Source organism: Populus euphratica, unplaced genomic scaffold (assembly GCF_000495115.2).
Source record: "Populus euphratica unplaced genomic scaffold, PopEup_1.0 scaffold46.1, whole genome shotgun sequence".
Taxonomy (NCBI): domain Eukaryota; kingdom Viridiplantae; phylum Streptophyta; class Magnoliopsida; order Malpighiales; family Salicaceae; genus Populus; species Populus euphratica.
In genome coordinates, this window is record NW_011499852.1 from 1468076 (window position 1) to 1487725 (window position 19650).

The 19650-nt window shown below is 31.4% G+C and overlaps 3 protein-coding genes across 3 annotated transcripts; 1 reads left to right on the plus strand and 2 right to left on the minus strand.

Annotated features, from left to right (window-relative positions):
• Positions 1 to 2310: 2310 nt before the first annotated feature.
• LOC105121809 (uncharacterized) lies at positions 2311 to 3084 on the minus strand. Its single transcript, XM_011020612.1, has 2 exons — positions 2843 to 3084; positions 2311 to 2755 (listed from the first exon to the last, which is right to left on the minus strand). Exons 1-2 carry the CDS (start codon positions 2913 to 2915, stop codon positions 2460 to 2462), a joined length of 369 nt encoding a protein of 122 aa, XP_011018914.1. The 5' UTR covers positions 2916 to 3084; the 3' UTR covers positions 2311 to 2459.
• A 528-nt stretch (positions 3085 to 3612) lies between these two features.
• Positions 3613 to 8034, minus strand: LOC105121810 (serine/threonine-protein kinase At5g01020-like). Its single transcript, XM_011020613.1, has 6 exons — positions 7456 to 8034; positions 6877 to 7226; positions 6622 to 6757; positions 5592 to 5728; positions 5354 to 5477; positions 3613 to 4331 (listed from the first exon to the last, which is right to left on the minus strand). The coding sequence occupies exons 1-6, from the start codon at positions 7505 to 7507 to the stop codon at positions 3847 to 3849; spliced, it is 1284 nt and encodes a 427-aa protein (XP_011018915.1). The 5' UTR covers positions 7508 to 8034; the 3' UTR covers positions 3613 to 3846.
• A 5932-nt stretch (positions 8035 to 13966) lies between these two features.
• Positions 13967 to 15164, plus strand: LOC105121811 (50S ribosomal protein L17, chloroplastic-like). The gene is made up of 2 exons (XM_011020614.1): positions 13967 to 14310; positions 14639 to 15164. The coding sequence occupies exons 1-2, from the start codon at positions 14052 to 14054 to the stop codon at positions 15046 to 15048; spliced, it is 669 nt and encodes a 222-aa protein (XP_011018916.1). The 5' UTR covers positions 13967 to 14051; the 3' UTR covers positions 15049 to 15164.
• The last annotated feature ends 4486 nt before the right edge of the window (positions 15165 to 19650 follow it).

Consider the following 19650-nt stretch of genomic DNA (forward strand, 5'->3'; position numbering starts at 1 on the left):
TCAATGATGAGCCACGTGTTCCTCCACTCATTTGCAAGATTTATCTTTCTCTTAATTACTCCTTTAATGAGACTTTTTGCTTAGAGAAAAAGATATAAATCCATGTCATTTCTTGAGTCTTCTTAGTATATGCAATCATTTGATGGAAGGGCTTGAAAACCCTTGATAAGGGTTTTTCACCATGCTACATCATGTAATTTTTTAAAGTATTCATGGTAACCTATCTTTTCTAGTGTAACTAACTAGCATAATGGTTGTAATAGTGAAAAAGCCTTTTCATAAACCTTAATAAAGGGAATACATACCCTTATCTGAACACAAAGAGAGGAGATATAATCTTTTACCCTCTATTTAGGCCCTAATAGACTAGGCATTGTTTTTCTCAACCTATAAGGGGGTTTTTTTTTTTTCTATGTTGTCTCTTTCTTAATATGCCTAACATTTAGCTATCTAAATCATGGACACATCATTCGAGTATTGTCCTCTAGGTGGTCTTAAGGCTATTATAGCACCCTTTATTGTCTTTAAGTTTTAATTGGGGGTTTCCTAGCCCCATCTAGGTTTTAGGACTCTCTCACTAGAGGCCTTCATTTAAGGTAGTTCTTGATAAAAAAAACTACTCAAGAATATACTTTACGTAAAAAGTTTTAAGAATGTGATTTAGAGAGTTACTTGATGAAGAATGAGTAGCGATCATAAAAAAAAAAATGAACCACCTAAAATCCTTTAAAAAAAACCACACGTAAACAATGGCTTAAACGACACTAAAATGATCCATGCAATGAACAAAACCACTCAAGACCTCTTTATGAGTTCCTAAATGAATATTTGGTGTTTTAAAACAATTATAAATGGTAGAAATTGGTGGCATTAGTGGTGTAATAATATAACATTCTGTCATTAAAAATCATCTAGAGAGAGAATTAATGAAAGTAGTGAAAATAAAGAAGAATGTTGACATATGGCTTTATATAGACATGCCAACATGGGAGACCATGTTAGCATTGTTTAGCTTACTAGACAACTTGGTTCAATTATCCCTTGACAAGTGTGCCACTATTAGGAAAAATAGTAGAGGGATGACATGTAGTTAGAATTTTTGAAGTCATTAATCCTTGGCCTTCACTTATATGCTTACATATTAACCTTTTTGTTTCCAACACATGTTCTATTATAATGACACATCTAAGGATATGAAACAAAAAACTAGTTAAAAGAACAACAAAGTGTAATTGAGGACGCATATAAAAAGACTCACGAGAATTACCTCAAATCTATATAAATGAGATAAGAGGATGTCAAAGAAAAACACACGTCATCCTTAAATATAAAATAGAACATGACATATTCCACAACAAGTAAAACCTTGATGCTAGCCATACTATAAAGATTTGAATGGGCAATTGATGGCTCTAGGGTCTACACCCCAACTAAATGGCCCATGTCCTAGAACTCATGATAAGGCTTGTAGGGAATACGAGCACAAAGCTATAATAGACCATAAAGCTCACTCAGGCATCAAAACTCAAAACACTCACCATCGAATTAAACTTGTGGTGTTCATATAGCTCAACACAACAAAACCCTCAAATAGAATACTCATAAAAATCCTAGATAAATCTAGCTCTAGATAGGATGAATACTCTGAAGCTAACTATTGCTTTCAAACACACCACCCTTTAGTTAAACTTGATTTGCTTGCCACCAACCATATAAATAAAATGTACATATATTAAATGAATGTAAAGACTGATCATATTGAAAACATGTCATCTAAAGATTAGTCTAAAGATTAGTTATGTTATCATCAGTGACAATAAATAGCAAACAAAATCTAGAACCAAAATAACTTTTACAATGGCTTATTATCACTCTAGTCTTTATCTTTAAATAGTCCAAACTTACAGGTAACAAGCACATTAATCATCATATCCTTGCATGAACACATTCACATAAATCCAAGGCTATATAAACAGCTTTTAACCCAAAGTTATGGGGGCTCCTTCCTTCATAAAGATCTCCTTAATAATCAGCTTTTTCGTAGAAAAATGACATCTTCTTTCTTTTCAAGCTTTGCTCTTTAAGCTTTCCACTGCAAACACATACAACATAACCTTCTAAAGCTCATTTCCTCCACCATTAACATTAGCTTAAACATCAGAAGGTTCTCTTAAATTCTAGAGGACTTGTTTTGTAGGTGTTCTAGTTGCCCAAGCTCATAACCTTCTATGTCTTTCAGTCCATCATGGCCTTGGAAAGCAGCTTTAAGAAGACCATAATCTTTGTGAGGTTTTCAACGAACTCATCACATCCCATATAATTTTAATGCTTAAATTACTATATGTACACTAAAGTAATTAATCAACATGATCATGAACAGCAGGTATCAATTGGTGTACTTGTACAAACATTTATGCGTTAAGCCATGGACAGGTTTTGATGCATATGAAAAGCAGGAGCTAGACAGGAGCACATGAGGTACAATTGCAGGTCTTAGGTACAAAAGCACAAACCCCATAAGGCTTGTTAGGAAGTTGGCAATCGATGCCGAAGCAGCAAGGCATAGTGGCACAGTTTGTGGTTGCTGCCCCAGCACAGCACTTGCATAGCAAACACAGCTGGAAAGGTGCTAGCCTTCTTCTCCACAAATCATCATCATGACCATCTCCCTTTCCTCCAATTAGCCTGTACTCTGCGGGCTCCATAGGCCGGAATTCTCCGGCTGTTAATGATGTGTTTGCTGGAGATGGCTGAACTGCATAATAGTTACTGTGAAACGTTAATTCCATGTCATTATCGAGTCAAAATAAAGTTTGAAAATCTTTCTCAGAAATCATCTTACCAGGACTGATGATCAACTGGCCTGGGATAAACAAAAATATCACCAGTACCGCAAGTTTCATGGAATGATTCATCTCGGTAATGTTTTACACGACGGACAGGCTAGTATGCTTGCACGCTGTACATACATAGGCGGACAGAAACTCAGAGTAAAAAGAGTTAAAATTAGGGAATCAAATTTTGTGGTGCAGAGGTGTGGAGAAGAGTTAGTGGGTCATTGAAATGGATATTTTTTTTCTATTATACGGTATCATGCACTACAGTGATGGAGACAGAAGGGTTTAACCATTTAGTATTTTTGAAAGCTTAATCCGATAATGAAGAGTTGGTGGCACCGGCCATTCCAACGAATCACCAGGCCTCACAGAAGAAATCTTTCAAGTCAACACTGGCTGACAGTGATGCCTGGCCCCAGATATGAAACCATCCAAAGAGGGGCTAAAGAGGTTGTGATAAGCACCATATTTTCAAATTAATCACGTTTTTTGGGGTCCATGAAACATTAAAAATTATGTAGAACCATGATGAATTGATGTTAGGACTGAGGCTAATTATTTATATTATAGCCCCCCTGCCTGAAGTTAGAATGCTCATTGGTTCTTCCCAGCGTCTGGTATCTGTTGAGGCATCCAAATGCAAAACAGTCAGAGGCAAAATCATGTCATTAATCAGGTTACAGTTTTGGTAATAAGGGACTCTGATGTCAGCAGCATTTCCACTTACATACCTCCTCAACCTACTGATAGATAGAATGTAAAGCTTGATATAACCTGAAGAAGAAAAACTGTTTTCATCTGGCAATTCTCATTGATATGCAAACGATGCTCGAAAATTGATACAAGCAACAAGTGAGCAAGCAAAAACTAACTGGTTGGGGGTCGAGATGATAGAATGTACATCAGGTACAGGGAAGCAAATCCACTCATGATTTAACAATCAGAACTTGTCATTTAGAAAGATGGATGGGGATGAAGCGGCACACCAAATACATAAAAAGCAATATGCTTATCTGACCCTGCAAGTTGCAGAGCCACCTGGGGAGCAATTTGGATTAGGAGACCGACAACTAGAACCAGGTCCAACATTGTTGGTGAATCTACAACGCATCCGGTAATCAGGTACCCCTCCCATTGCAAATGCAACAGCACCACCGGTTAGGGCTGGGGTCAGTGATGATGAAACTTCACTGCATTGTAGAGGTTCCAAAGTTTCAACCACGTCACTCATCAAGGGCCTTGCTTTTGGATTCTGGCTCAAACAGTAATATGCCAGGCTGCAGGCTTTCTGGGCTGCCCTTACAGAGTACTGGTTCTCTAATCTGGGGTCAATTATTTGCAGCAACTTTCTCTTATCATTCAATTTTGGACGGGCCCAATCCACCAAGCTCTGCTCCTTGCTGGGTCTGGTTTTGTCAACTGACTTCCTTCCTGTCAATAGTTCCAGAAGAACAACTCCAAAACTGTACACATCGCTTCTTGCAGTCAGGTGGCCTGCATGCAATATAAACATTTTCAGAAAAGCAAGCACGAATACATTCACATACCCAAAGGCAATTTGGTACCCTGCAGGTATCGTGAAATCTAAGTTGATGCATGGCACAGCAATCATCGGTTCATCATACCATAAACCATAAAAGACTTAAAAATGTGAATCGTGTGAAAAGTGACTCCAAAATTCAAATGGCAGAGAAAAGAAGTGGTTGTCCATAAGCAAGTCATTTGTCAATATTAAGGATGCAACAGATGAGGAATTACTACAGCTTCAAAATTCCACACTTCATTGATTCCAAGAGACAATTTTGGTTGGCTATGTTGAGCCTTTTCCCCTTGAAATTCATATCATAAAGATAAAACAAGTTCATTCTAGCTTCTGTCAATAAAAATAGTTTACTCTGGACTGGCCATCAACCTACTGGAACCCTCATTTATCCAGGCATTGAGCTGGCTGTGCCAGAAAGTCAAATCAGGTATAGGCAGAGTTATGAACACATAGACATGCAGGATTTCCTTTCATATGATTTATTATTACAAGCTAACATTGAAAGTACTTGAATCATTTTTTCATCATTAATTAGGGATTTTGAATGCTCACAAATATTTTTGTATTGCCAGGCATATATATCACTAAACTTCAGGCATTTTACATTGTCAGATGTTCAATACACCACCCCTGTTTTTCATCTCAATTGTGGACTTCTCGTATTCCTACACCTTTATTCAACTGAATTGAAAATCTACGTCATAGCCTTTAGTATTGCAAGTGAGAAAATATCCATTTCTCAAACGGTGCCTACATCAGATAATAACCAGCATTGCTATCCAGTCCCTTAATTATCTAGTCATTACCAGGCAGCCCTTGGAACTGATTTTTCACCAAACATACAGAAACACATCCTAATCAATTCAAAGTTTAAGCTTTTTCAGGAAAGACGTATTTAGTCTCTTACAAAACCATACCATGGAATTAAAAGGGCAGAAAAATCAAGAATTTTAGAGATTGTAGAGGGTCTTACCAGTCATTACATATTCAGGGGCAGCATAACCATAGGTACCCATCACTCGAGTTGATACATGAGTCTCGTCACCTTGCGGTCCAGCTTTTGCAAGCCCAAAATCAGAAAGCTTGGCAGTATAATCCTGTGAATACATAGGCAACTAGTATTAGCATTAGTAACAGGCAAGGACTGTCCCTGTATCAAGAAACCATACAGGAAATATCTTAGATAATGACGTATGAGAAACCCCACTTACAGAGTCCAGTAATATATTAGAAGTTTTGAAGTCCCTATATATAACTGGTCTTTCTGCATTGTGAAGAAAAGCAAGCCCTTTAGCTGCTCCAAGTGCTATCATCATTCTTGTGGCCCAAGATAATGGAACTGTTGCTTCTAAATACCTCAGAAAAGTTCATAGCAACTCAAGTTAACAAAAACATAGGTTACAGATTCTAACGCTGAGCATGATTATATAAATGTTCTCATTACGAGTAAATCCAGTTGGCACCAACACTCAGCAATAAATCATCATCAAAATGCAAAATTACAGATTGTAATCATCTATGTTTTTGCATCAATCAATGTATAGTAAAATGTTTTCATCCTTATAGTAGATATTCTCCAAAGAGTCTAGTATCTTCTCCTAAGGAATTGAAAATCCCAACATATATAATTTCGGAAACAATTTGCATCATATTCCCCAAACAAATTGAAATGCATGAAAGTTTATAATACAGTGGATTTAGAACTCTTCGATGAGAGAACCTCCCATAAAACAATCAATAGTAGACTTATGTCTGATGCCATTTCAAATAACTATTGTCAGTCTATACATAGAAATAGTAGACTTATGCGTGATGCCATTTCAAATAACTATTGTCAGTCTATACATAGAACAAGTAACTCTTGTAATTTGGCAGGCAACCACAAAAACGATGTTCATCTTTGTTGAATTGGAACACATGAAAGGTGCAAGAACTAGGAGTGTATATTTCAAATAAAAGCAGCCCACGGTCTTGAATACAGGTGTTTATGACAGTAGGAAATTATCCTTCCAATTATTGCTATAAAACATCAAAAGAATGAAGAGCAGGAAAACAATGCATCTTTTAGCAGAAAGATGTAATTTTGATCATTGCAGAAAAATTCAACCATAGCATATTGTCACTTACAGCAGCAACAATCTCCTTTTCAATCAAAATGGAGCATTAAGAACCATTAACAGCTGTAATTGGTAACAAGAAATGCAATAATTGAAGAGGAACAAAAGGCAAAAGAAGGCATACTTCGAAATAGATGATTCTCAAGGCTTCCTCGGAACATAAACTCATAAACAAGTAACCTGTGATCATCCTCGCAACAATACCCAATCAACTTCACCAAATGAGGATGCCGAAGTTGCCCTAGAAAGTTTACTTCGGTCTAGTAAGACAATAGAACAAGAAACAAGCACTATTCAATAAACGTGAAAGACATGAAAGCGAAAAGGATTAAGGAGGCTTAAGTGGAACAATGTCAATGCAAATTAAGAAGAAACATACAAGCCATTCACGATGGCCTTGAAGACCCTCTTTATTGAGAACCTTGACAGCAACTGGAAGAGATTTGAGGCCAACCCTGACATTCTCATCAATGTAGCCTTTATAAACAGTTCCAAATCCACCTTCCCCCAGAATGTAATCAGAGCGAAAACTCTTGGTAATTGTCTCAAGCTCATACAAAGTGAAGGCTATAACATGAGTATAAAGAAGGGCATTCTTTCTTGAGTCCTCAAAGTTGCGTGGAGTTGAAGTAGGATCACTCAGATCTGAAACTGACCTACTATGCTTCTTGTCTGACTGACCGTTTTTAATTGATGCTGATGAGGAAATTATGTGAAGCTGTTGTTGAACTGCATATCCATCAAATTCACACTCACATAAATAACAAGGATTAGAATTTTCATTTTATAGAGGCATAAAGATTCAAACTTTAATTAAATTCAATGAAAAAATTTCAAAAATTCCAGGCTTTCCCAATGAAACCTTCATACCCAGTAAGCAAAATGGAGAAATAATAAAGAGTAAAATGGGGGGAAGGAGGGGTAGATCTGGGGTGGAAACCGAAAAGGGAAATTAAACCTTGAGCAGTGGAGACAACGGCAGATTCTTCTCTAGTGCCGCAGTTGCCCATCTTGATTACTACTGCTAGCACTATAAATGATATGGCAGTGACTTTGAGGAGTTAGTAGTAGGGGTAGAGCAGAAGCTGAAGTAGCAGCAGGTGCTGGTGGAATGGCTGTCCTGATAAAGCAGCAGCCTACTTGTTTCATTCTTGGCTCTTTTTTTTCCCTGCTTCCACCTTGACACTCTATTTTTTCTCTCACTGTTACCAGTGTTTTATTAGTTTATTAGAAAAAGAAAAAGAAAAAAAAAGGAAACATTGAAATATTTAAGCAGCCCATAGTACTAATATTTATTATTACATTACAATATTACATGCTGAAAAAGAGAAAGAGAAAAGAGTAGCCAAAGAGGAGGCCAAAGCCTACTTCGACGACGCTACAACTGGCCCTGATTTACTATAATAAGGAGTAATAGTTGTTAGAAAAGGGAAAAAGAGGGTCTCTCTCTTCTGTATTAAAGATGGAGATCGGACAGTGGGTGGAGTGAGGTCTGTGAAGCTCCTCCACCCTTATTTGCTACTGCAAAGGTGTGTCGGACCAGCTAGTCAGTCACGAACTCTCCTTGATGCTTTTTATTCAACTATAATTTACACTTGCTTTCTTACCCACTTTCCTCCCTGCTGATGTTGGAGTGTTGGTGAGAATGGTTAAAGTTGTTTTTTAAAGTTTTTTTTATTTGAAAATATATTGAAATAATATTTTGTATTTTTTGAAAGTTATTTTTGTATTAGTATATTAAAATAATTTAAAAATATTAATTTAAAATAAAAATAAAATAAAAATACTTTTAGAAAATATTTTTAAAATATAAAAATAAATTGTGTTTGGTCCTTTTCAAAGCAAGCTTATCTTGTAACAAATCATTGTAACCACAACCCTTTAGATCATGCCATGGTGTGCTAACTTACTTTTGTTATGTTGCGGAAAGAATTAAAGGTTAAGTTTTAAAGTAAACGAGAATGAATATGTACTGTTAACGTATTTCATTGTTTATGAAAAAAATTCCATGTTATTTAGGATTATGTTAACAATTATTTTTTAAAATAATTTTATTTCAAAAATATATTAAAATAGCTTTTTATTTTTTTAAAATTATTTTTAACATCAACATATTAAAATTATTCAAAAACATATAAAAAAATAAATTAAATTTTTAAAAAACTCATTTTTAACCATGTTTCCTAGCACAATCTTAATTCTGAATAAAAAAGTTAATATGCCAATATAGTAAAATAAATAAAGAGTTATATGCATTTTTGAAGCATTTTTTTAATTAAAAACTTAGCATGATTTGAAAAATAATTTTCAACAAAAAAACTCGAATTGAAAACCATATATCACTATTTTGTATGTTATCGAAGAAAAAAATGATCACTCTAAAAAACCATTTAAAGATTTATAATAAAAACATAACAAAATATAAACTTTATTTTCATTAAGCATTCATGACCAAAATTTTTTAAAAAAAATTGCATTGTAAGTTAATGTATAATAATCAATGAAATAATTGTTAGATTTATTGTTAAAGGTTTTAGATAATAAGGTATAGATTATTTTGATATATATTCACTTTTATCAAGATATAAATATTAATAGGCACTGTAGCTATTAATAAACTTGAAATACATCAAATAAAGTAAAAATATTTTTGATTAAATTGTGACTTTGATGAGGATATTTACCTGAAATAACCTGAGGATTTTGTTGTCAATAGACAAGAAAATAAAGTCTATAAGCTTGACAAATCATTATATAATTTGAAATAAACACTTAAACAATAATATGAAAATTTTAACAAGGTTACGTTGTTAAATGAGTTTACAATTAATAAAGTTGATAAATATATTTATGTAAAATACACAAATAAAGATTATTTCATTGTATGTCTATGTATGGATGTTGTGCTAATTTTAGATAACAATGATCAAGGTTATCAAAAACTCATTTTTAACACGACACAAAAAATCTAAAATAAACTTGGATCATAAAAACAGATTGTCAAATCTTAAAATCATAATGAAATTTTTTTTTTATGATTCCTAGGAGAAAATTTTGTTTTGAGTTGGACATTTACTTTATGATTCCTAGTAGAAAATTTTGTTTTGAGTTGGACATTTACTCTTAAAAAAATAAGATATCATACATGCCTAGTTATTTCCACACCAACCAAATAGGCCTTTATGTTCTTATTCCAATAACCACACTTATTTAAAAATAAAAAATCAAAGATTTAGAAAAGTCAAGAGTTTTTAGTCTTTCTTTTCTTTTACAACCACATAACATCTACACAACATCTAGTTTATTTTGATTGCCCTAACTCCAGGCTCTTTTGTTGATAAGCATATAATTATTATCTTTTAATGATAATAATTAAAGAAAAAGAAGAAGCATGCAGGTCTTCTTCTTTCTTAATAGTAATTATTTTAGTGTGAAAGAAAAAAAACTGGTGATTCATATGAATTAATTATTACTTCAATGAACAAAGCAGTAAATCTTTTTTCGCTATTGGTTAAAAGATTGGTCTCCTCTATCTAGCCCGGGAGAAGAGAGAGGAAGAGAGAAGTAGCAGTAGCACATGATGCTTTTTCTCTTCAATAGAGCAGAGCAGGTATCGGGAGAAGAGAGAGGAAGAGAGAAATAGCACATGATACTTTTTCTCTTCAATAGAGCAGAGCAGGTAGAAAAAACCACTAGTTTGATATACAAATGTATAAAAACAATAGGTTTAGTAACCTATCATTCCCACACCTGCATGCTTCTTCTTCATCTTCTTCTTTGACAAACTCAATTTTGTCAAACTCAATAAACTTTGTCTGAATTTATCAAATTTGACTAATTTTAACCAAGTTTGATCAAGTTTGTTGATTTTTGAGTTTTTTACTTGATTTCACATGTTATATCTGTGTTGACTCGTAAAATCGTATGATTTTATGAGTCAACTCGTGAGTTTGACAACTATGATAATGATCATATGATCAAGTCTATTATGAAAATATTAAATAATAAATCTGACATAAAAGCTTAGGTGTTATGTCATACTAGATGTAAACATTTATAAGACATGATAGATTGATATTGTCTCAATCTTATTATGTTGAGAAAATTCTCTATATTTTTTTTTAAATTAACAATAGCAATATCAAAACATCAATTGATATAAGTGAGCATTTGTCTAAGAATAAAGGTAAATGAATAAACCAATTGGAATATTATTGAATAATTGAATTCTAATATACGTTATAAATTATACAAAACTTGATATTACTCACTTAATTAGTAAATTGAGTAGATTTACAAGTAATTTAAGTAGAGATAGTTGAAAAGCAATAAAAAAAGAAATCAAAATTAAGGTATATATTGAACTATCTAAGTAGAGACAGTTGAAAAGCAATAAAAAAAAATCAAAATTAAGGTATATATTGAACTATGAGTTATATTATATTAATTATTTAGCGATATTAAAAGGGTATTTTGATGCTAATTCGATATTTAATACTAATGATTTGAAATTCACAAGTAGATATATCTTCACACTTGGTATAACAGCTATATCATAGGAATCCTTTAAACAAACGTGTAATACAAAATCCACAATTGAATGAAAGTTTATTACTATTGATAAAGTTGAAGAGGAAGCTGGATGGATTTGGAATTTCGTAAAGGATATTTTATATTGGCTAAAACTAATGCAACTTATTTATATTCATTATAATAATTAGACAATAATCAAAATGACACAAAGTAGTATGTATAACAGCAAGTCTATACATATATGTCTTAGACATAATACAGTTCAATACTTACTCTCAAATAAAATTATTTCATTAACTATATACAGTAAAAGGAAATTTTTGTGAATGCATTAACCAAATATTTGTTAAGAGAGATTTGTATAATTCATTGAGGGAGTCGACTTAAATTCTTTAAAGATGAAAGAGTGTAACGATAGTAACCATACCTAATTGATTAAAGATCCTAATATCTAGTTTCAAATAGAAAACTAAGTTATATAACTTTCTTGGTAGTACTAAGAAATTATTATTTCCTGCTTATTTCTATGATGAAATAAGTGTTAGTTGTAGAGTTATAAATGGGGAGTTGTGTTCTTAATAGTTTTCATATCTTGGTATATCAAGTAAAATGTAGTAGAATACTTTCAATGAAAGATCACTTATAAAAGTGAGAATTATGGTCATTTCTTTAAGAATTTTGATAACAACTAAATTTTTTAAAACACTCATGAATTCAAAAGTTGTTCAAAGTCAAAATTAAAACAACAATGAGAACCAAATGAAATCCTTAGGTGGAGAACTATATGAGTAATATTGTCTTGATTTTCACAAAAGTATGAATAGTTCAAAGACATCGCGTTCACTATTTAGCCGAGTGAATCCAATAGTATTTCATTAAGAAATGTTTAAAACCAAGAAGCTATATATTTTGATATAGTAATCTACTAAATTAGTATTTCTTAACAAATCTATAAGTTGTTTTTAAACTAGTTAGACAATTTCCATTCACGTGAGGGATTATTGAAAAATTTGTTGAAGCATGATTAATGGACATCTTTGAGGCTAAATTAAAAGTGGGTAATTTAATTTTTGAGTTAAAGCTTTTTTGGAATTTAATTTCCAACATGAGTTCTTCAATATAAAATATTAACATGATTTAAACAAATTATGGGTGAATGAGAAATTTATATCAAGAAAACCCTTAGTTAATATATTTTGATGAAACTCTAAATCTTTTAAAAAAACTCTATCACATAAAAAAAAAAATTTCTTGGTGTTTATAAAATAAGAAGTTAAAAAGTTAAAATTGGACCCGAAAGGTACCCAAATTTTTAGATGGGAGATGTTCTAAGAAAAGTGGGTTTTAAACTTAAACTCACACATTCATTTTTGTCAGCTTAATTCAGCTTGTGCTCGGGTTTCGAGTTGGGCTCAAGTTTAAGTTTATTATAAAATAATATTTTGGTCTATAAAAGTTTTTTTTTTCTTTTAGAATATTGTTTTGTCTAGTTTAATCCAAAAGTATTTTCTACAAATCTAAACAATTTTTTCTAGCTAATTTTTTTTAAATTTATAGTCATTATATTCAGGTTTAATTTTTTATTTATGGTAACTAAAAAAGAGTTGAAAATGGTGGAAATTAATTTTGATTATTATCAAAATTAATTTTTTAACTTTTTAGCTTTCAAATTCCACTATAAAAAAAGAGTTAATGAAGAGTTTGATACAAGTTTTATACACATATACACACTCTTCCTTACCTCATTTTTAGTTTTTTCCTTCTTTTATATACTTTGGTTTCTCTTATGTTCACTTCATTGAGAAATGATTAAGTCTTTTTACTTTGGTTCACAAACTTTATTAAAAATATATCTAAATTAAGATAGTGTAGCTAGAATCATGAGAGGCATATTGAAAACATCTTATTTACATAAAGTGGGGAATAATAAAGCTTTAAAAACAAATGATTAATCATTTATAACAATAAAAGTTTTATTATTTTAAAATATTTCAATAAATAAATATCGTTCTTTGTTTTAATTTAAAAATAGATATTTTTCCTATTAGTATATATGTAAAGACTTTGATTTGATATCAATTTACAAGTTTGAATATATACTTAGTATACATGTTTTTATTTTGCATGTTTATAGATTTGAACTTATAAGAACTCTAGTTATTTTTTTTTAATATTTTTTATATGTTAAATGCTCTTCTTACAATAAAATAAAATTTTTACTTATTAATGTAATACAATTAATACTATAAAAATAATTTCCTACATATCATTTAATTAGTATTTATCGTTATTATCAAACTCAATCTATAATTCCAATGACTTAAGTTATAAAGTAATCAAAATAGGTTTAGTTAAAACTCAATCAACTCGGTTAATCTAATCAATATCCAATCAAAACTTAATAAAATAAAAAATTTAAAATAAAAACAATAACTTTATATATCCTTATATGTTAAGAGTTATATTCAATTTATTCTAATATATTTAATTAAATTTAATATATTTTTATTTTTATTAGATTTTTACCGTCAAAACTAATTAGAATACATTATCTAATTTTACATGACTAAGTTTAAATCGTATAATTTTAAAATATCTTTCATTAATAAATAGTAAAAAACTATATTTGGAATACTAATTAGGGTTTGACAAACAAAAAAATAATTCTGAGTTTTTTTTTATAAAGTATATGCGTAAGCTATTCCACTCTTGGAAAGTTTTGGAAAAAAAATCCTAACGTCTCCTTTTTTAAAATTAATGAAGGATATTTTGTATATATAAATATGAGCTTATCCCTTGCAAGTAAAAAATAAAAAATATTATTATTATTATTTAAAGAAAACCTTCCAAATAAAGACCAGCCGGATCCCGAAAGGTAGAAATGAAGAGTCAGCCCAGTCCAGCCCAGCACGGTTGGAGTTAAGTAAAATCCTTATCCATCCGTTTATCTAATCCGATCTTTCCTTGAATTGAAGACCTTGAGAGAGAAGAGGGAGCAGTCCAAGCAGTGGTAGAAGAGAAATGGCATTATCAGTGGCCATGGCAGTGGATGCTACTGCTAGTACTAGTAATAGATGGAGTATGGCTTCTCTCCGGTCCGCACTTCCTTCTTCTTCAAAGAGTGCCGCATCCACATTGCGATTTCCATCATCTCGTTGCCAATGCCCCCAGCAAAGCATCAGCCTCTCTCGCCCTCGCCGCCAACAACAACAACGACCACTCCTTACGCGCTCTTTCACTGCTCTTGACCCCCTCTCCTCCTCGTCTCTTGGTTTCTCCGGTAATTTCTATACTGTTCCTTCCTTATTTACATAGTTATTTATTCGTGGTAGGTTTGATTATAATTTATTTTAGGGATTTATTTCTGCCTCAAAATATACTACTATCCATAATAATAATAATAATAATCTCGTCAATTTGAGCCCCAGACAGACTGTCTAATTGCAATTATGCTTTACTTTCGTTTCCTTATTTTATTTATTATTTACTAAACTGGGATTTTTATTTTTTATTTTTTGTCTCAAAGTTCTGCCATTTTTTAGGTTACCTACTAAGCAAATTCCCCATGCGTTTTACTTTCACTCACATGTTCTACGCATTTCTTGCAGACAACTCTACTTTCGGACATGCCTTCCCTTTTGTTGATAATGGCTCTCGCTTTTTTGCCATGAGGCATGGCAGGCGAGTTCCCAAGCTCAATCGGCCACCAGACCAGCGGCGGGCACTTCTTAGAGGCCTCACAACCCAGCTCCTTAAACACGGTCGTATCAAGACCACGAGGGCACGTGCCAGTGCCATGAGGAAGTATGTTGACAAGATGATCACTTTGGCTAAGGATGGGTCACTCCATAAAAGGAGACAGGCCCTGGGCTTCATCTATGAAAAGCAGATTGTCCATGCCTTATTTGCGGAGGTACCAGACAGGTACGGGGAACGAAATGGTGGATATACCAGAATTATTAGAACTTTACCAAGGCGAGGGGATAATGCACCCATGGCATACATTGAACTTGTCTAGGTGTTTTCTTTTCTCAAAACTTGTGCTTTACTTTCTGCTGAATCATGTGCCTGTATTGATATTTACAATTTTTGAGATAAAACTGTGTGCAGTGAAGATGTTGCATTCTGATTTTACTGTTTGCTTTATCTAGTACATGGTCAATAGGTATTGCTCCTTCTATTGAATCCTCCAACTCAGCCACTCAACACCAGCATGGGATTCGCGAATGTTTTTTTTCCCAACACCCTTCTCCGTTGAAATAGCATAGATCCCTCGCAAAGTGATTCCCACACAAATAAAGCCAGTATAAATTCAGCTTTGAACCCGGCCTTTCGCCTGTGCTTTTGATTGCCCATTGCCAGCTGAATGCTTAGGTTCCCCCACCAAATTTCTTCCTTTTAATCTCTTCCTCATCTTTGAATTTTGATAAAACTCCAGACACTTTTGCATTCCTCTCGCTGACCTTTATATTAAAACCCACTAGTTCATCGACAGCTACAATGGCAGAGGACAAGTCTTTCACTTTTTGTCGTCTCAACTCAGCTTGTCTCGGCATAAAGTTGGACAACTTGTCTTCTTTTTACATTTTCTTGATGTCAAAAATCAGAGAACTGAACACATTCACGCACTCCCGAATGCACTAATCCTGCTTTAATTTCTTCAGTTCCTCCCATGCCAACCAGTAAATGCAGGAAACGATTCCTTGTCTCAATATCCTGAGGGACTGAGGAAGTTTAGTTACATATGTTTTTTAAAGTGTTTTTCATGTTGATATATATTAAAATGATATTTTTATTATTATTTAAAAATTATTTTTGAAATTAATATATTAAAATGATTTAAAATATATAAAAAAATATTAATTTTTAATAAAAAAAATTAAATTTGTTGGAAACACGGGTACAATTAGGTTTTCAAACATTCACTTAAAACGTCAACTTAAAACATCAACGTTCAAATCCTTTTTTTTCTTGTTCTCCACTATTACTTTGCATTATTTGTATGATACATTACAGTTATGTCGATTTGCTCACTCAATATTGATTTTGACTATGTTGAAATATTGTTTCATGCACTAAAAGAAGTTTTCAAGTTCTTTATAACTTCTCAACCCACGAGAAAGTTGGTTGACATGGTAAATAGCACGGAGAAGTTAAGGTTTTCAAGCTTTAAAGTTATAAATCTAAATTTAGAGAAAATTCTAGTGTTTTATAGAATATGAATAATAGTTAGAATATTTTCAAAGTAAACTAAATCTTTTTATTTATATTAGTTCTAGATTTAAATTTTTTTATAAGAATGAATTTTTAATTAAAACTTGCATAACTAATAAAATCCATCTAACATTAGGATTTTTAACTAGTAAAATTCTAATTAAAGTAAAAGTACTAATCTTAATATGAAAAAAGAATTCAAATATAATAAGATAAATAAAATTAATTTTACACGATAACTTTCGAGCCTTATTTGCAGGCCTTCTTGTTCATTAATTATTATGAAATTTTAATCTAATGGGTAACATGACCTTTAAATTTTTTTATTAAAATTCCAGTTTAATCTAACAATTAAATAAGAGTTATACATGTTTTACTAAACTGCATCTTGAACTTTTAAACATCTTAAAACCTAGAAAATCTTAACAATTAAGGAAATAGTACAATAATCATTATTATGCCACGAATAATGAAGAAATTTCACCATGTTGGTCTCCTCTATTTTTAAAAAACTTCCTATCAAGTTAATTGTCAGAAATTGAAATCAATTATTCTAAATAAATAGATACTTTAAATATAACATTGTCAATAATATATCCATGTGATAACTTGTTCTAAATATTTTAAATTCAATTTAAGCAAAGATATATTTATATAGAATTTCTGAATCTAGGAAAAACTTCTTAGGATTAAAAAAATCAACCTCGCATAAAATTGGTTTTTTTTTTTAGATGATGGCAACTTTAGTGACATGTTTGGTCATCCCTAGCAATAATGTGTTGACTATAAGTTGATTTGATAATTTTAAAATATTGATCCAATATGGATAAGTTTGGTTTAGATGACACATCCACACTCAAGTCCTTTTTTATTTTAATTTCAACCTTATAAGCAATTTCAATAACTTGCTTTGTTTTTTTTAGCGTTTCGAAACCTAAAGAGTCATTACATGATACTACTTTAGAAGCTTTTTTTATTTCTTCCTTAACATTAGTAGATGAAACATTAACACATAGAATAGTATTTGCAACAATATTGTTGTTGTCACTGTTGTGATGTTGTTTATTTTAAAGAGACAACATCTCCTTCATAGTTTTTTTTTATTGCTATTTTAGAAGGTTGAACAAAAGACAAATAATAACAATCTAATTATTTATATATCTAATATAAAATCTCTTCATAGAAATAGTACAATAATCATTATTATGCCACGAATAATGAAGAAATTTCACCATGTTGGTCTCCTCTATTTTTAAAAAACTTCCTATCAAGTTAATTGTCAGAAATTGAAATCAATTATTCTAAATAAATAGATACTTTAAATATAACATTGTCAATAATATATCCATGTGATAACTTGTTCTAAATATTTTAAATTCAATTTAAGCAAAGATATATTTATATAGAATTTTTGAATCTAGGAAAAACTTCTTAGGATTAAAAAAATCAACCTCGCATAAAATTGGTTTTTTTTTTTAGATGATGGCAACTTTAGTGACATGTTTGGTCATCCCTAGCAATAATGTGTTGACTATAAGTTGATTTGATAATTTTAAAATATTGATCCAATATGGATAAGTTTGGTTTAGATGACACATCCACACTCAAGTCCTTTTTTATTTTAATTTCAACCTTATAAGCAATTTCAATAACTTGCTTTGTTTTTTTTAGCGTTTCGAAACCTAAAGAGTCATTACATGATACTACTTTAGAAGCTTTTTTTATTTCTTCCTTACCATTACTAGATGAAACATTAACAAATAGAATAGTATTTGCAATAATATTGTTGTTGTCACTGTTGTGATGTTGTTTATTTTAAAGAGACAACATCTCCTTCATAGTTTTTTTTTATTGCTATTTTAGAAGGTTGAACAAAAGACAAATAATAACAATCTAATTATTTATATATCTAATATAAAATCTCTTCATAAACATCTTGCATAAACTTTTAGAATAATAAGTATTTCAAATATTTCAAGGATGGAATTAAAAGCATACCAATACGAGTTTTAAATTCTAGAAATTCAAACCACCATTCCCTAGCACCATGAGAAATTTTAAGTGCAATATGTCCTGTATTTTGATGATATGAAACCTTGTTGAAATAAAAGTAAACTTCCAACTCTATCAACCATTTAATAAATTTTTCCTTTGAAAATCTTCCATAATAGAATGGACATCAAATTCAGGAATACATTTGGGGTTAGACATACTTTAAAGTAGGTCTCTAAGTAAGTTCCTCTCCTCTTGATGATCTTTGTTTGTGTTACCAATTAGCCAAGTTGTTTGCCATGACTTGCTCCAAATGATCCATTCTTTGTTTTCGAGCTAATGTCAAATGATTTAATTTGTGCTCTTAAGCTCGTATAACACCTTGGAGGGCCTCCACTCCTGTATCATGGAGTGGGTTACTACCATCTCTGTCCATCAAAGATGTTAGCATGCTTTGATACCAATTGACGCACTATATAGCGTGGATAAAAAGCTAGAATTCTTAAGTTCTAAGGTTATAGACCTATATTGTAGAGAAATTTAAAGAAAATTGCTATTTTAGAAGATTGAACAAAAAATAAATAATAACAATCTAATTGTTTATGTATCTAATATAAAACCTCTTCATAAACATCTTGTATAAACTTTAAAATTAATAAGTATTTCAAGTATTGCCAAGATGGAATTAAAAGCATACCAATATGAGTTTTAAATTCTAGAAATTCAAACCACCATTCCCTAGCACTATGAGAAAGTTTAAGTGCAATAAGTCTTATATTTTGATGATAAGAAATCATTTAATAAATTTTTTCTTTGAAAATCTCCCATAATAGAATGGACATCAAATTCAGGAATACATTTGGGGTTAGACATGCTTTGAGGTAGGTCTCTAAGTAAGTTCCTCTCCTCTTCATGATCTTTGTTTGTGTTACCAATTAGCCAAGTTATTTGTCATGACTTGCTCCAAATGATTCATTCTTTGTTTTTGAGCTAGTGTCAAATGATTTAATTTCTGCTCTTAAGCTTGTATAACACCTTGGAGGGCCTCCACTCCTGTATCATGGAGTGGGTTACTACCATCTCTGTCCATCAAAGATGTTAGCATGCTTTGATACCAATTGACGCACCATATAGCATGGATAAAAAGTTAGAATTCTTAAGTTCTAAGGTTATAGACCTAAATTGTAGAGAAATTTAGAGAAAACTCAATAGTGTTTTATAAAATTCAAATAATAATTTAAATATTTTTAAAAATAAATAAGACCTTTCAATTTATATTAATTCCAAATCCAAAATGCTTTTAGAAATGATTTCTCATTAAAAGTTATCTAACTGATATAGAACAATTATCTTAGAAGTTTATGAACCAGATATACAAGGTTAAGTTTGAGAAAAAGTTCGCAAAAAAACCCAA

What these genes read in the sequence shown, in the direction of transcription:
- LOC105121809 (XM_011020612.1), bottom strand. Translation starts at nt 2,915, where the DNA reads ATGAATCATTCCATGAAACTTGCGGTACTGGTGATATTTTTGTTTATC. An exon ending in CCAGTTGATCATCAGTCCTG is followed by an intron (nt 2,756 to 2,842) that starts GTAAGATGATTT and finishes ACTATTATGCAG; the next exon opens with TTCAGCCATCTCCAGCAAAC.
- LOC105121810 (XM_011020613.1), bottom strand. Translation starts at nt 7,507, where the DNA reads ATGGGCAACTGCGGCACTAGAGAAGAATCTGCCGTTGTCTCCACTGCT. An exon ending in CGTTGTCTCCACTGCTCAAG is followed by an intron (nt 7,227 to 7,455) that starts GTTTAATTTCCC and finishes ATGGATATGCAG; the next exon opens with TTCAACAACAGCTTCACATA. An exon ending in CTAATATATTACTGGACTCT is followed by an intron (nt 5,478 to 5,591) that starts GTAAGTGGGGTT and finishes ATGTATTCACAG; the next exon opens with GATTATACTGCCAAGCTTTC.
- LOC105121811 (XM_011020614.1), top strand. Translation starts at nt 14,052, where the DNA reads ATGGCATTATCAGTGGCCATGGCAGTGGATGCTACTGCTAGTACTAGT. An exon ending in CTCGTCTCTTGGTTTCTCCG is followed by an intron (nt 14,311 to 14,638) that starts GTAATTTCTATA and finishes CATTTCTTGCAG; the next exon opens with ACAACTCTACTTTCGGACAT.